The following is a 16,478-nucleotide window of genomic DNA, read 5'->3' as shown; positions in this document are numbered from 1 at the left end:
TTGAAATCTGTTAAAATGTTTTCACTGTGATCTGTAGAGTACTGATGTGTGGTAAAAAATTTATGTTGATCAGAGGAATCTTACAATACTGACTGGATTTACAACTTGCAACTTGTTAGAATAAAATTTTAAATTAGGAGAATCAGGAAATAGTAAATACTTTTGAGAATTTTTTAAAAATATCTTTCTTACTATAAGGAGGAAAAACACCAAGTACCTTTAAATTTTAGACAAACATCAATACAATGCTAAAATTTTTCTATATTTCTAAACTTTGTATCAACAATTCATGACGATACTTCCCTGAATACTCCTACTATTTCCCACGGTTAGCTTTCAAATCTCCCAAAACACAGAAATTACTACCTGACAGAAATCAGGAAGAGACATTGAGTAATGAATGAGAAATCAATCAAAGTTTATAATTTTAAGCATGTGAGTTTTACAATGAAGAAAGCTTTAAAGCTGACTTCAAACTCAGTATTTAACCTCTATTAAAAAAATAAGGTAAAAGAAAAAGGAGAACAAAAGAAGTCTTTTCCCCCACACGCATACAAAAAAATACCTTCATCAAAAAACCTCACAGAAACAGAATATTGCTTATGAGAAACCCTAACCTTGAAGTAATGGAGGACCCCCACCCGGTCTTTCTTGCAAGGCAAGCAATCCCTTGTATCGTTTCCCAACTCCTGTGACTAGGTGACACATTGAGATGCAAACGAAGGTCTCTGCCTTGTGGGCCAGCAGAGAAGCTGGAATGTGGTTTCTTATCTAGCACTTGGGCGAGGAAATGGTGATTCTGGTAGATCACAAGACCACTGAAAACAAAGAAGTTCAGAAGGATTGTGTCACTGTTCGTCAGCCATCTCCCAGGTCTTCGGAACACTCACAGAACTCTGTCTGGGTTCCCTTGAAGCAAATGCTGCTTCCTTTTCTAACCTAATAATGATGCAACTAACCCCAGGTTATGCTCCAGCTGAAGTAGTTTGAATCTTATATTTTACTAGGGAGAATCCAAAACAAGGATTCTTAAGGGTCTACTTATGAACAAACGTTGTTAATCCCAGAGGGACAGTATAAATTCAGGAGGCACCTCAGATCTGTGGTGAGGAATGCCTAGGCTGGGGGAGAAAGGTGGTTATTTTATGGAACTGCATGGAAGAAGAGAAACTACTCATGTTTATTTGGTAGCCTTTTTCCCAGGCATGCTCAAATCAATTTAGGTAAAACATATCTGCAGTTCCTAAAACTTTTCTGAGTGTACTACTACTACTAAGTATTAAAGCAAGCAGCATAGGGATATCCCTACTGCATTTGTTTTCTCACATCCTCCCATCTTTCTGAAGCAGTCACTCTGGTTTTGGAAATTTACAATGCTTTTTTCCTGCAAGAAGAACATTTACTATAAGGTAGAAGAAAATCCTGATTATTTTTTCAAAAAGAAGTTGGCCTGTATTTTTTACAGTTTCATTTTCCTAAAGACAAATATGACTGCCATTTCTTACACACAAATCAGATTCTGGGATGTAAAAATCAGCACAGGGTTCTCTGCAATGCAACTGTGATTTTCTAAACTGGATCAATTTTTGGCTAAACAGAAGTACATATGAATTTTTGGTTCTATTTTCTTTTTTTGTTTGTTTTTTGTTTTGTTTTGTTTTGGTAGCATCTAATGGAAGCTGGTCAGCAAAAGCTTGCTATGAAATACAATAATTTGCATTTTAGGCTATATAGCACTGAAATATATCTTGACCGAGACCATGCTCCTGTAGAAATCTATTCTTAAGCCATAGTGTAGTATGGTGAAATGACAGAAACTAAATTGTAAGCTAGGGGACTTTAATGTTTGTATAAACAAACATGTTCACATGCATAGCTTTTTAAGTAAGCCAGTTCAATATTTTTTTTTCAGGAACAAAAATCCTGAATTTAGTCTCAATAGTAACTGAGATCTCCAGCACTTTGACTAAATAAAATAAATGTCCTACCTTTGCTGTTCAGATAAAATGGCATACAAACAAGCCACTTGTTTTTACTTCACTAAAGATCATGGCTTATGAATTATCTTGAGATTGCTGGCCTAGAGGAGCTGCTTGTTCACACAGTCTTGTCACAGTTGAGTGTGACATAGCTTATTCTGTTTACTTTGCTCAGATGGTTTTCACATATTGCCAGCCTCCTGTAATTTGGCAAGTCAATTGCCATGACAAAGGAACTTAGCTTTTCTGATTGCTGGGTTGTCTTCTGCCAGATATAGATTGGTCCCTTCCTCTGTGTATTTGTATGAGGAGAAGAACGGGAAAGGATTTTAAAGTACCAAAAAAGTTTTAAAAGTCCTGGATTCAAATAAGTAGTTTGGTTCCAAAGGGGGAGAGAGCACTGTGCTGCACACATGTGATGCAGCCACTTGTGCAGTACCAACCACAGTTTGTAAATGCAGCAGCACATCTCATGTTGATGAGATCTGTCCCTGGAGATTCAATGCTGAATTTACTCCTTCAGATTCAGGAGCAACACACTGCTATGCAAGTTCTTGGCACTATTATCTGGTAACTTGTAGGGCCTGATATCTGCAGTAGAGTTGGCAAATTTTTTGGCTGTTGCAATGGTGATGTGACTAGTTATTAAAAGGTGGTGTTCCTGCATCTTAGAAGAGTGGTATGCCTTTGGCAAAATACCTGAAGTTTTGCCTATGTAGAGTTCCTCAAAAGCTGGGGTTTTAAAAAAACAATTTGGAAAGTTATCCTCTGAAACTGAGAGATTTAAAGTGTCTTCCTTCCAAGTCTTGATCTTTGGATTACTGCAGACACAACACTGACTACTGTGATTAGCATGGCTAGCTACATCTCCTCTGGACTGGATGGCTTCAACTGAGCTTTTAAGCAGTGGAACTGAGGGAGCTCTTGATTTCATTCCTTGTCTCTGCTAATGTAGAAGTGCATTGCTCAGTCCCCACAGAGATATTTACAGTAGAGCAAAGGCTGCTATGGATGGTGTGACTGCAGTGTACTGTCACAAGGCTGCACAATTAGATGGAAAATTATTTCTATCAGTATCTGCCCAGTTATTACCTGTAACTTCTGCCACTGACGCTCTGTTCACTTCAGCAGACCATCACCACACTGGGCTTACAGTTTGGCTTGTGAACACATCGTGATGCACAGGCAGGAGCAGTAGGGACAGTAACAGAGGGATGCCTAGTAGCTGTGTAACATGATGGTTTTACCTTGCCGGAAATAATGAACAGCTGCTGCAACATGACTTTCAGTGTTCACGTTGATGCGTTATAATAAAATTCTCAGAGAGGAAATGTGCATCCAGGAATTGGAGGTGGTCCTAGTTCAGCTTGCTATCACAGGTTTCTGAATGGCCACTCTTGTGATGACCAAATTCTGACCATGGCTGTTGCTGTGCTGATTTCCCTTGCATATGCTTACATTATTCCACCTGGGCTCTCAAATGTTCTTAGCAAAATATCTAGGGAATTGATATATCTGTACAACACTTATGACTCAGTACAAGCCTAAGTCAACATGCTGAAGGTGAAAGTATTCTTGTCTCCTTCAAGGATTTCAACAAATTCTCAGCTAAGATTTCCCTATGTACAGTTGTTAAATAAACTGTAGGGTGAATTTATCTTAATGTTAAAATAGTATTTGACTCCTCTGTGTGTGTGTGTGTGTGTGTGAGCGTGCATGCGTGCGTGTGTACGTGCACCAAGAGTGTTCAGAAGGAGAGAACAGCACAGTGGTATCATATGTTAGCTGACTGCATGGTAACTTCCCCAAAGAGACAAGACATCATATCATCTAGAAAAGCATCAGTTTGTCTTCATGCATCTCAGGGCACATTACGGAACAGCAGACATGTGACTTATGATGCAAGACCTTCTGTAATTTAGACATTACCTCCTGTCATGCCAGCTAAACATCTTGTCCTTCAAGCAAAAAACTTCTTGTCCATAGTTCATTTACTTGTAGTCTTTCAATGCTCAGTCAATACTAGATACAATTGCATAAACAAGGCTAACTTAAACAGGACTGAGAAATCTGATTGCACAAAAATATCAGCAAAAAGCTGTTAAGTAAAATATTTTCAAATGTCACACATCTCAAAAAAACCCAAAACTCAAGAAAAAAAAATCCCTTATTATAAGTTAATTGAAGTAGATGGTGTTATATCTAACTCTCCTGAGGTATTTAAATGTGAATTGATTATAAAGTGAAAAGTTTTATGCTGGAAAGTTACAAATGCACAGAGGACTTGCACAAGTACTTTAAAAAGACAAGACAACCCCTCCAATATATCTGTATGTATTTGCCTCTGTCAAGTTTTCAAGTTTTGCCTCCTGAGATTATCTGGATAAAGAAACATGTATTGTTTGTTTTAGCAATACACTGTGTGTCTTAAGACGTCAAAAAAAAAGTGAGAAGCACGTATCATATAATTTCTTCCTTTTCACTGTTGTGTAACAGTCTGCAAACCCTGATTTTTACACTAACTATATGTTCTAAAGTTTATAAGCTAAAGTCACAGCAATGCTGCCTCTACAAGGGCTTAAAGGTGAACCTCACACAACTTGCAGTTATTCTACTACTGTAGACAAGTTCCCTGAAAAAAACAAAGTTTGTCTACTACTGCTTACATGAAAAGCAAGTCCATCCTACTAGTATCTCATCTGTGCAGCAACTCTTGATGTCACAAACAGTGTTTTCCAGTAGGTATTACTGGATGCTATGCACATAAACACTAGCCACCCACTGGTGTTAAAATACCTTTTAGTGAACTTGGGTCTAGAAGCAGAAAATATAAAAAAAGAAAAACAAACAAAAAACCAAGCCAAACCAAAAATACCAAAAGAAAATACCCAAAGAAAAAACAATAAAGAAATTTTCAGATACTAAAACATGGCGGAATAAAAGGACTTCCCTGGAAATGTTTCTGGCAGCAGTGTCACCGCCATGCTGCTGTGCCCAGTAGGAGATACTTTGCCTGGTGCCAGCCTCATGGAAACGGCCCTGCCGGCTGTGTTCTACAAAACCTCTGGCAGAGGTGGAGCGGGCCGGGGCTGCCGGGGGCACCCACGGCCAGAGACCACCGGAGCAGCACGGGAGCCGCCGCAACAACCTGATCCGAGCAGGAGCCCTCACCGGAGAACACGGATGGCGCTGGGGCTGCCAACACCCGCCATTCGTGTCTGTTTGCCTCCAGACTTAGTTTTTCCTTCGTTCTCCCAGCTGCCCATTTTAAGGCCCTCCGGGTTAAATTCCACCAGCGTGCTGCCACTATCTCCGGCCCGACAGCGCTCGGAGTATATACCTGGACGAACACTGCCCAACCTAGCGGCTCTGGCGCGAGGGAGGGCCTCTATGGAGAGCCCCCAGGGAGGCCCCGAATGTCCCCTAGGCGCTCCCGGCCATGTCCCCAGCCCCGTCCCGGGGGTGATGCGGGACATCCCCGGCAGACCCCGCCCCGCCCCGGGCCCGGCGGGAGGCGCGGCCAGGCTCGGCCGCCAATGGGCGCGGCGGGGCGGGCAGGGACGGGCCGGGATAAGAGGGCCGGCAGAGGCCGCGGGTCGCTGGGCTGTGGAGGCAGCAGTGCAGCGGAGGCGCTTGACCGTGGTGAGCGCGGGCTGCGAGATGGGGGTGGGTGGAGCGGGCCAGCCTCGGCCGCGTCCTTGTCCTGCCTGGGGCGGTTCCTGCCGGGAAGGAGCCGCCATTCCAGCCGCTTTCTCGGTTGGCTGCCGACTGCGCTCCCCGCGTCCCGGCCCCGCCGCCCGCGCTTGTTTACAGTCGCGGCCGAGGGCGGGGCAGGCAGTGCGGGGTGCTCGGCTCCGGCCGATCGCTGACGGAGGACGCGCGAGCGGCCTCGTGTCTGGCATTCCCCGCGCCCAGGGCGCCCTGCCTGACCGCTCTTCTCCGTCCTTGGCAGATCGGCCAGCATGAACCCGTTCCTGACCGCGCTCTGCCTCTGCTTGAGCGTAGTTCTCGGCGCGCCGAGGCTGGACCCTGAGCTGGACGGCCACTGGCAGCTGTGGAAGTCATGGCACAAGAAGGACTATCATGAGGTGAGCCCCCGGCGTACGCGCTCTGCTGGGCGAGCGCTGAGCGCACGGAGCTGGGCCCCACCAGCTGAGTCATGTCTGCTTTGTTACAATGCCGGCTATGGGCAGGGCTTGGGAAGCATAATCCTCTTCCCCAGGTTCCTTTCCTGTGTTTGTGTATTGACTCAGCTGCGCTGTACTTGTTGTTTTTTCTTATGAGGGCGACAAAAAGACCACCTCTTAACGCTGTTCATGCTTCCCATTCGAGTAATGTACACTTGACCGAGTATTATGAGCCTTAGAAAGCTTGTTGTTGTGCAAGCAAACTTGATTTGAAATGCCTGCTTGAAATACGCTGTTTTTTTGTCTCCTTAGAGAGAGGAAGGCTGGAGGAGAGTGGTGTGGGAGAAGAATCTGAAAATGATTGAAATCCATAATCTGGATCATGCATTAGGGAAACACAGCTACAAGTTGGGAATGAATCAGTTTGGCGACATGGTACGTGTAGAGACATGTAATGTACAAATCTAAGTCATGGTTTGTAATAGATGTAGTAGTAGATAGTGACTGCATATATTGGTTTGTTTTTCAGACAACTGAGGAATTTAGACAGCTGATGAATGGTTATGTACACAAGAAGTCAGAAAGAAAATACAGAGGATCCCAGTTTCTTGAACCCAACTTCCTGGAAGCACCACGATCAGTAGATTGGCGAGAGAAGGGATATGTAACTCCAGTTAAAGACCAGGTACTGTCTGATGAATGGTGAATTTCTAACCAGTTACAAATCCAGTTTCCTGAATGCTACATCCACAGAGGGAAAAACACTGTACCTATTTCATTGTGCCTAGTATAAGTTTACTAAGCTAAGCACTATTTTGTAACTGCCTTGGTTTGTAACTTATGATTTCACTTTATACTTCAGGGTCAATGTGGCTCTTGCTGGGCTTTCAGCACAACAGGTGCCCTTGAAGGGCAGCATTTCAGAAAAACTGGCAAACTTGTTTCACTGAGTGAACAGAATCTGGTGGACTGCTCTCGCCCTGAGGGGAATCAAGGTTGTAATGGTGGTCTCATGGACCAGGCTTTCCAATATGTACAGGATAATGGGGGCATTGATTCAGAGGAATCCTACCCATACACTGCAAAGGTAAGTGGAATAGCTGAACTTGTGTTGCAGGTGTCATCTCTTTTGTGTGGAAAAAATTGTGTTGGGAAACTCATACCTAGAAAGGAAAATCTCTAGAGATCAGTGCATCTGTAACTCCTGTTGCATCTTTGCTAAGAGCACTAGCATGGCTGCTAGCCCCAGTAGGAATCACATACTACACTCTTTGAGGTCAAAATCTTGACAGACTAGTTAGAAAAGCTGGAGCAAGTATTCGCTCTCCTCCCCCTCGTTGCCCTTCTGTCATGCCTTATCTTGGTTGCCACACCAAACCAAGAACCCAGCCCTTGTCAACAGTGCTACTTCGTGGTAGGACAGCAATTCATCTTCCCATAACTGACCTATTACAGAGTTGCTACCTATAGACCATGTAATTCTTTTGACTAGTGTCAGCTGGATTTTTAACAGTTGTTCATGCCTTGAATTCTTTTTCTGGACTAAGTGTGCATAAATGGAGAGATAATGGACAGGCTTTTAAAATCCCTCTAATGATCTATCAAATGTTAAACAGATACAAGAGGATGAAAGAGCAGCAGTCAATTGTGGTATCACTTTTGAGCCCGTATTTTGTGGTTTTCACCTTTTAAGAGTTCTGCTCACCTTAGAGGATCTTTTCTTTCAGCTTGTTTTGTGTTGTCTGGGCAATAGCAATGCTATTTGTTGTGAACAATGCGGGATCTGAGTTCCTGTTCACCTGTGTCTCTGTAATCTCAACTTTTTCTTAATCTTGGCTGTTGTAGAGATCACACTTGATTATAGGAAGTGCCTAACTGGCTGAGTACAAAAAGTAAGCAGCTGAGCTGTAGTCTGTGTTCATTTATTTGGGGAAACAATTTTGGTACTAACCTATAATGCAGGTAAGGGAAGGATGTGCTTCCTTGAATCTGTTTCAGTTTCACATGACCTGACTTCCAAACTAGGCCTCACCTCTTTCCTGCTGTAAATGTACATGACATCAGCAGTTCAAGCTTCACTGTAAAAATCAAAGGGGAAAAAAAAAGAAAACAAAAACCCACCCAAGAAAACAAAAACCAACACCCTACTAGAAATACCACAAATACTACCCCCAAATGTTGTATGTAAGGTCATGTAATACAAATTCCTGGCTTTCAAATCATTCTGTATAGCTTTTCAAACTGTGACATGTTAAAATTGTGGATTTTAAGTGCTTGCTCAATGAGCAGTTTCTGGATTGCTTTGTAATTAATGAATACTTGGCTCTCTTCATTGCCCATTAATGCATTCTGGGCATCTTTCCTTCCTGTAAAGATATTTGTCCTGCCAACCAAAGAGAGCAGAGTTCCAGAATGTGATGGCCCTCTGCACCTCTAGTAAAGTTGATGGGGGCTTTTTGGGCCCTGCTGTCATTTATTTTTTCTATACTTTTGAGAAGCTCAGAAGCAGTTCTTCTGTGTTCTGTTATCTTCGCAGAGTGCTGCTTAGGCAATTGGATCCTCTTCAGTCCCTTGCTCTCAAAGCAGCAAAGTCACACAGTTTATGGTAGTTCTGTGCTCACCTGTGTGTTAAATGGAAACTTGTGTAATAACTACAACTTTCTCTACTTAGGATGATGAAGACTGTCGCTACAAGGCAGAATACAATGCTGCTAATGACACTGGCTTTGTTGACATCCCTCAAGGACATGAAAGAGCTCTCATGAAAGCAGTTGCAGCTGTGGGTCCAGTGTCTGTTGCTATTGATGCAGGCCATTCTTCATTTCAGTTCTATCAGTCAGGTGGGGGTTTGTTAATTACATTTATTCAGATAACTGGGTTTTTTAATTACTCAGTATTCATTGTCCTGCAGTTAAATAGATGGAAAAAAGCCCCCCAGGTATGATAATTCAGAAGTCATTTTAATTCTAGGTCAGGTTTTTTCCCACATGTATTTCTCTTGTATATGTGTCTACTTGTCCCTCAGTTTTTGCCATGATAAAATTCACTCAAGATTCCTTTTTCTAACTTTCAAGAAGCTATGCAACATTGGAGTTGAAATGCACAAAGGGGCTCTTGTGAGGGCTAAGGGTTTTGTACAAATGATTTTGCTCATGACTGAATACTTTGCAGGTATCTACTATGAACCAGACTGCAGCAGTGAAGACTTGGACCATGGTGTTCTGGTTGTAGGTTATGGATTTGAAGGGGAAGATGTAGATGGGAAAAAATACTGGATTGTTAAGAACAGGTAAGGTCTGTGTCCATGTATCTGGGGGAGAATAGAAGGAAGTTTGTCACTTGTAAAGGGAGAGGTAGAGAGACAGCAGCCATTAAAATCGGTATGTGGGAGATCTGGAGATTGTTTTCAGATTGTATGGTATGACAAAAGGTAAAATCCAACTCCTGCTGCTGGCAGGCTAATAAAGTAAGCCCAAAGCAGCCATCGTGTTCTGCTTGTTCAGTTAATTTAAGGGAGCTCAGTGCTGAAACAGCCTGTGAACCCAGTAGATAATAAAGCAGTGGAGCAGAGGGGAGCAGGAGGAAGCCTGCTTGTGGGGGTGTAATGGGTTTTTTTGGAAGCAGAGTGCTGCTCATTTCTGTGAAATAGGATAATACTTGAACTTTAAAGATGGCATTACCTCCTAGGTTGGAGGGGAAAATAAATTAATGCTGAAGGGCACATCACATGAGCTTGTCTCATGTTCTCAGCATTACTGGGGCACCACCCTCAAATGCTGTTTGCAGCCTTTGACTTCCTTTAAATTGCCTGGGAGCAGTGTCTGAGCTTCAGGCACCTGTAGTCAAGGTTTGCACATCAATGTGACTACCTCATGAGAGAATGACTGCATTCTTCAGTTCTATGAACTCTGGATACCTCCTGGGATGCTTTTAATTATTGGAAAACACTTAAGTTTTTGGCTGCAGCTATCTTGGATTTTCTTCACAAGTGTGGAAGGCAGCAGTTTTCAGCTTTAAACACTTAGAGGGGAGGGCAGTATATAAGTAACTTCTGAATACATAAACAAGCCATTTACTTTTGTTTCCAGCTGGGGTGAGAAGTGGGGTGACAAAGGATATATCTACATGGCCAAGGACAGGAAGAACCACTGTGGAATAGCAACAGCTGCTAGCTATCCACTAGTATAACTTGAAGACTGAACATTTCAGTACAAGAGGGGATTTAAACTGAATGACCAAACCCATGTTCGCATGTGGTAGCCTTGTGTCTTTCAAAACTCAACTTGATTTTTAAAACTCTTGAAGTATATTTTACATGTTGGTGACATGCCACTTGTTTAAATTAATGTAAATGTTGGTATGTAAACAGCTTGTAATATTGCTAGCTTTTAACTGCTTACTCCAATAGATTCTTTGTATTTTTCCTTTTTTTTTTTAATTGCAATGTGTCCAAAGGTTTACTTTTTAAATAAATGCTTAAATTCCACTACATATATATTATTTGGCATTTTGGTCTTTTTTTCTATGTGGGACTTTGGCTAAATAGGCATCCTAAGTGATACTCTTAGGTGGAGTCTATATGTGTGTACCTCTCCATTGGTCACTAAAATGCAGCCCTATCTGGGAATGGCTAGTAGTTGTTACAAAAAGGAGTGCAGAATTTACGACACGGGTTTATTTAAAATGGGAAGTGGAAAAATATCTCTTGTTCCTAGTGTCTCATAACAAAGATCTTCAGTCTTGTCATCTTCTCTATGCAGCACCTGATCTCCACTTAGCTTTTAATTCTGTTAGTTTTCTTAACGGCACCTGAAAAGTAACACATTTCTGTAGTTTGTGCAGTTATGTCCTTTTGAACATTATAGCAGGAGCACCCAAAGCACACCTGGACTGTTCAGAGGGCTTGTTTCTGGAGATATGTAGGACACTAGATATTGTCTTCCCCCTGTACCAGCTTGAGCTGGAGAAAGAAAGGGGATAAGGGAGAAATTATTTCCCTATGGAAAGAGATGTTGGGCTGCTTTGTTACTTATATAGTTGCTGGCTGACTTAACTGAGGTGATTCACACAGTGCCCTATATGTCCTCTTCTCTCTGCCGGTATCACTACAAACATGAGCATTAGCTGTCACATACTACTGTTCAGGTGTGGTAGCCCAAACCAGGCTACCAGTAGCCAGGCTTGGGCATCTCCTGCAGAGGATGGTAAATAACAAAAACAGCAGAGGGAGAAGGCTTGGCTTTGGGTTATTGACATGAACTCTTGCTCTTGGGCTGTAGGGCTGAAGGAGGTGTAGTTCTATAGTATAACTAGCATGAGCGCTGAGTTCATGGGCCCATAGGTTTTTGTGCGCATCTTTTCAGAAGCTGATAGCCATGTGCACAAAAGAACACTTAGACTAGAACTTGTAGACTATTAATTTCCTTATTGTTGATAATGTAAGTCTTTAAGTTGTATTTAATAAACTCTTTTAAAGAGAAAAACAAGGTGTGTTATCCATAATAAATATTGTGAGTTGTTCATGTGCTGCTTGTAGATGAATTCTTTCAACCTGAATTTCCTGACAAGTTTGTTTTTTGGTGTTTTTTTTTTTTTTTTTTTAAGGAAGAGCCTCACTCAGCCCAGTGGCTGTATAACAAGCCACAGAGCAGAAATACTGGTTAGAACTTAGCTATTAAGTTGACTTGCTAAGCTAGTTATGGAAAGCATCCACACTGCTTGTGGAAGCTGTGGAGTAAGTATAGCAGAGCTCACCAGGTCGTCCTCTAAAGGCTGACATTCAGAAGGAAATGGCACTGGTGTGTAGATTCAAAGTGAGAGCCAGGAGCAAAATTCTGCCAGAGAAGTGGCTGTGTAAGTCACACAGAAGTGACTTTATATATTTCTCCTTATGCAGGAAATTATTTTCATTCTTGCTGCCAGAACTGGGAATGGACTGACACTTGTCTCTCCTTTAATCCTGGAAGCTGATGTTACTGTGAGCCTGATAGTGCTTCATGCTTTGTGTTTTCTTTATTGGCTAGAATAGAAGTGAGACCAGTAAAAAGCTTGTTGGGACTTGAAGTGCTAAAAAAATGGGCAACAGGGTTGGTTGCAAAATCCAGGGTTCAGAAAAGTTGCTGGGAAAGCAAGTATTTTTTATGACAAGAGGGAAATTAAAAGGAAATAACTTTCTGAAGTATCTGCACATGAATGGGCATGTAGCTCACAAAATAGCCATCAACCTTTGACTTTTTTAGAAAAAATGTGATAATGCAGTTATTTGTGTTTAAAAGTTGCTGACTGTTCTGGTTGAACATCCTTCTCGGAGTGAATAATAAAGAATGAGACAGGGTAAGTTAGGTCATGTAGATAACTCAGTATGTACACAACCTGAACTAACAGCTTCACCCAGAATTGGCTTACATAACGCTATAAAGACTAAAATTTTTATATAAGTAGCAGTTTGTGTAAGTTTTTTTTCTGAAGAATATAAAAACCGCATTTCAATAACAATATAAAATCTGGTTTTGTGATTCCATTGCAGTGGCCCTATCTTTGGCAAAGCTGTTTTATTTACTTCAGAAATACTATAGTAAAGTAGCAAATGATTCCATGGTGGTATATATTGCAGTGTGGGAAGTGTTGTCTCTGTTCAGCGTTGTTCCTTTGTGAAGATACAGCAAATACACATTATATGTAGTCATGGAAAGCTCCAGAGTTGTCCCCAGAAAGCTGTGGTAGTTAAAGCTCTTGATTGCTGTTCCAGTGTTTTCTCTCCAAAGCTTCTGCTGGTTATATATTCCTACTGATAGCTGAAACTGCATTTATTAAAAGATATGTTACTTTAAAATACACTAGTGCACATATACATGTAAAAAATACATGTACATGTATTTATTACATGTATATGTGCACTAGAGAATTTTAAAGTATTTTTATTTTACCAGTAAAAATACACTAGTGCACATGTATTATCAGTAAAATATCCTGTCTATACTGCCTGGTTCAGGTCCTGTCTAAATTACAGCTACCATTGTTAATGGGGTCTTAGACATACGTAAATACATGAGCTGGGCACTATATTGCATGCCAGATTGCAAGTCTGTACAATGATAAACCTTTGTAGTCCTTGTTTGCTAGCATCGTAATTGTGAAAATACACTTTTTTTATTGGAATTTGTGAAGGAAAAAAAAGTTTTGCATATGGTTTTCATGTCATGTTGCTTCTTGGACTGTTCTTGTCCTAAAGGTCTCTTAGCAGTTTCTCTGCTCTGCTTGTTGAATGTATTTATCACTCAGTGGACCTAAGTTTTTAAAGACATGTATTCTTAAAGCAAGGAAAAAATGAAATTAAATTATTTATACATGAAGTCCTTATTCTTTAGAGTCTGGTGAAAAATTATTTTAACTATCATGTAGGAAACTATTTCCTCTTAAGAGCACTCAATTTCTCATACTATCTGTGACTGCTGAGTAGAATGGAATTTTAGTTGTTTGTTTTTTTTTTAATGTGATTGGTTTTTGTCTTTGCTAAAGTTAAATCAATTTCCAAACATTAACAGTGAAACAAATTATTTTATTATTCTGCTACACAAGCTGTGCACTAAAGTAATTTTTTAAATGCTTTGAAGAACTATGGTAACAAAATATTTGTCATTTCATGCAGTGAAAAACTTAGAGGAAGGGCAAACATGATAAATTGTATCAGTGAAGGTTTTCTATAATGAAAGATTAACTGTTGATCTGCATAACAGCACTCAGAAAACATAGTTCTGAGACAACCAGAGATGCAGGAAAATGGCAATATCCACTTCAAAAAACCCAAAAATGAGTTTCTGAATATCAGTTATACAGCATTTGCTCCTTAATCTCCTTGATAAAATAACAAATCCTGTCATGTATGTCTGAAGTTTAATGCCAGCTAATCAGTTTTGACATATTAGAGATTGACAGCAGTTTCTGGCTATTAACCAAGGAATTGAGCATAGCCTGAAGGCTATCATAATGTAATCTGATGTTTCTGCTTTCTACCTCTCTTTGGACTTTACCAAGATGTATGACAGATTGAGCTACAGTTTTTATTTGCTGTCTATCCAATACTCTTCAGTCTTTTTGCTAGGAAGTCATAGCATAAAATGCTGACTCAACTAATACACTGTTTTGAAGAAATAATTGTTTAAATCAGTAATGGGGATTTTATTGTTTTATTTGCTAATCACAGTTTTATTGAATCATAAGTGAAATTTTGGGTAAGTGCAGGGGTACCTAAAGCATTTGGAAGAAAGCCTAAAATCATAGGTAAAATTTCATTCATAATTCAGAAAGCTGAACTTAAGTGATACTCAATAAGGCTCTTCTGAAAACAGACAGAGAGGCCAAGCGGGAATTTCGTTTGGGGAAACAGGAGGACTGGCCAGAGGGTGGAGACCTCATCCATGGATTGATTAGTTTACATAGATAAGGAGTTTCAGAAGATGCCACCTTCATTTGTGTTCACAAACACAAGTGGCTGTTTTGGGGTTTTTTCCAAGCTCGGTTGCTTGGTTGTCCAGTGGTCTTAAGATACCATTTCTGCAACACTTTTTGTTTCCATCCTGCCTGTTTTCTGCTGAAGAGCTACTGCCAACCTCTGTGCACAAAGAAGCAAATAAACTGTGGCAATGGCCATTTGTGACATACCTATTGGATTCTTTTTTACAATGCTTCTTCCTTGTTTTGTTCACTGACAGTTCTTACCACCTCTAGGAGATCCAAAACTTACTTCCATGTGAAATCTGTTAGACTTCCCAATAAAATGATGCTGGGAAACACATTGTAGAAGTAACACTGTGTGTTGTCAGGTGTGGTGCTGCAGTACTGATACCTGGTACCTTCTGCAGTCCAGGTTTGGGAAGAAGTGGTCAAAGATGGAGCAGTCAGAGTGTGAGCCATTCCCCTCCCTAATACCTTCAGAAGGCTGATCTGGTTAAGGGTGGCTTTGTGAGGTCCTCTAGGGAAAGATTGTTGTTGGTCTGAGAGCTCAGGAAGGAAGAGATGATTTTCCAGCCATGTAAGTATTGTTCATATACTTAGTGACACTTTGGACATTCACCTGAAATTTACTTTGTGTTAAAAAATTCTTCGTCTGCACTATTCTGTATTCTCGCAGGGTGAGATTGGTTTAGATGTGCTCCCCTGGGGTGCCACTGAGGGCCCCCTGAAGCTATTACAGCTATTATTTCCTTGCCTCTACTAGAAAAAATTGCAGTCTCAGAAACTGCCATGGAAATATTCTAAGTTCTATGGAGTAAGATTTTATTTCATTATTAATGAAAGCTTCTTGTACAGCATGCATGCCATAGCATAGAACTGTTTAAAATAGATGCTGAGCTACTAGACACTCAAACTGGCTTAAGGTGTCTGAGAAGTTGATGCTGAAATGGGGTGTTGAGAGGCCCTTGAGGTTGTAGCATGTCTTGGAAGATGCTTGATTTTGCTGAAAACCAAAGGTCAAATGCGGTGGCTTCAGAGCTGCCAAGTCAGGTGTTTTTTCCTACAAAGGGTACTTCTAAGCATATCTCTGTAATATATCAGTTTATGCTGCTGGTAACAAGGCACAAAAACACCCCTAGATAGGGCTGCCCACAGAACTCTAAACCAGTTCATTGCTGTGTTTGCAGGTACTCATTTTTGCTAGATTTAGCAAAACAAAAACCAAAACAAACCAGAAGCAAACCAACAAAACCCCCCAATAAAGACCCCAAACAAACCCACCAAAATTAAAACTACATAGCACAATCTTATACCATAATAGCACAGCAATGCTAGAATTGTGAATGCAAGTTCTCAATAGCCATCTTAACATTCCTTCTGCTCAGCATGTTTAGCAGTATTGCTTTCCTCATTCAAGCATGAAGCACAAACTGACAGCCAGGTTTTTTTGGAACAGGAAATACATACTGGAAACATCAGCTGTGTTGTAAAATTGCATAGGTTTTTGGAGATTTCTCCCATAGTTAAAAGAAACTTCTCTCTCTGTTTATATAGAAATTCCAATGCCTTGTGCAAAGGTTAAGAATAAATCCTGCTGTCTTTTTGCTATTTGTTGCTTGCTAGTCTTGGGAGGAATTGGAGAGGACCTGTGTTTTCTGGTTTAGTGCTGTTATGAGTGTTTCTGTCACATTTCTCTCACAATGTAATAGAGCATTTCAGAACCAAACCTTGTGCACACAGGGTGCCCATCAGGAATATTTTTGAAATGGTATTTCTGTAGCACTATTTCCAGACATTTCACTGAACTTTATAGCCCCTCTTTGTTAGTAATTCTGCAAACAAAGAGCAAGAGAAACTCCCTCCACACTGAATTTTTAACCTAAACTGACACAGAGCTGAAAAGGGGGAGAGGAGGAAG

The 16,478-nt window shown here is 40.9% G+C and overlaps 1 protein-coding gene across 1 annotated transcript; it reads left to right on the top strand.

Annotated features, from left to right (window-relative positions):
- The first annotated feature begins 5,897 nt into the window (after positions 1-5,897).
- Positions 5,898-10,599, top strand: CTSL (cathepsin L). Its single transcript, XM_068175808.1, has 7 exons — positions 5,898-6,067; positions 6,419-6,541; positions 6,636-6,791; positions 6,969-7,193; positions 8,778-8,946; positions 9,278-9,395; positions 10,195-10,599. The coding sequence occupies exons 1-7, from the start codon at positions 5,942-5,944 to the stop codon at positions 10,292-10,294; spliced, it is 1,017 nt and encodes a 338-aa protein (XP_068031909.1). The 5' UTR covers positions 5,898-5,941; the 3' UTR covers positions 10,295-10,599.
- Positions 10,600-16,478: the final 5,879 nt, after the last annotated feature.

This window comes from Anomalospiza imberbis, chromosome Z (genome assembly GCF_031753505.1).
Source record: "Anomalospiza imberbis isolate Cuckoo-Finch-1a 21T00152 chromosome Z, ASM3175350v1, whole genome shotgun sequence".
Classification (NCBI taxonomy): domain Eukaryota; kingdom Metazoa; phylum Chordata; class Aves; order Passeriformes; family Viduidae; genus Anomalospiza; species Anomalospiza imberbis.
This window is presented reverse-complemented; position numbering and strand designations above follow the sequence as displayed.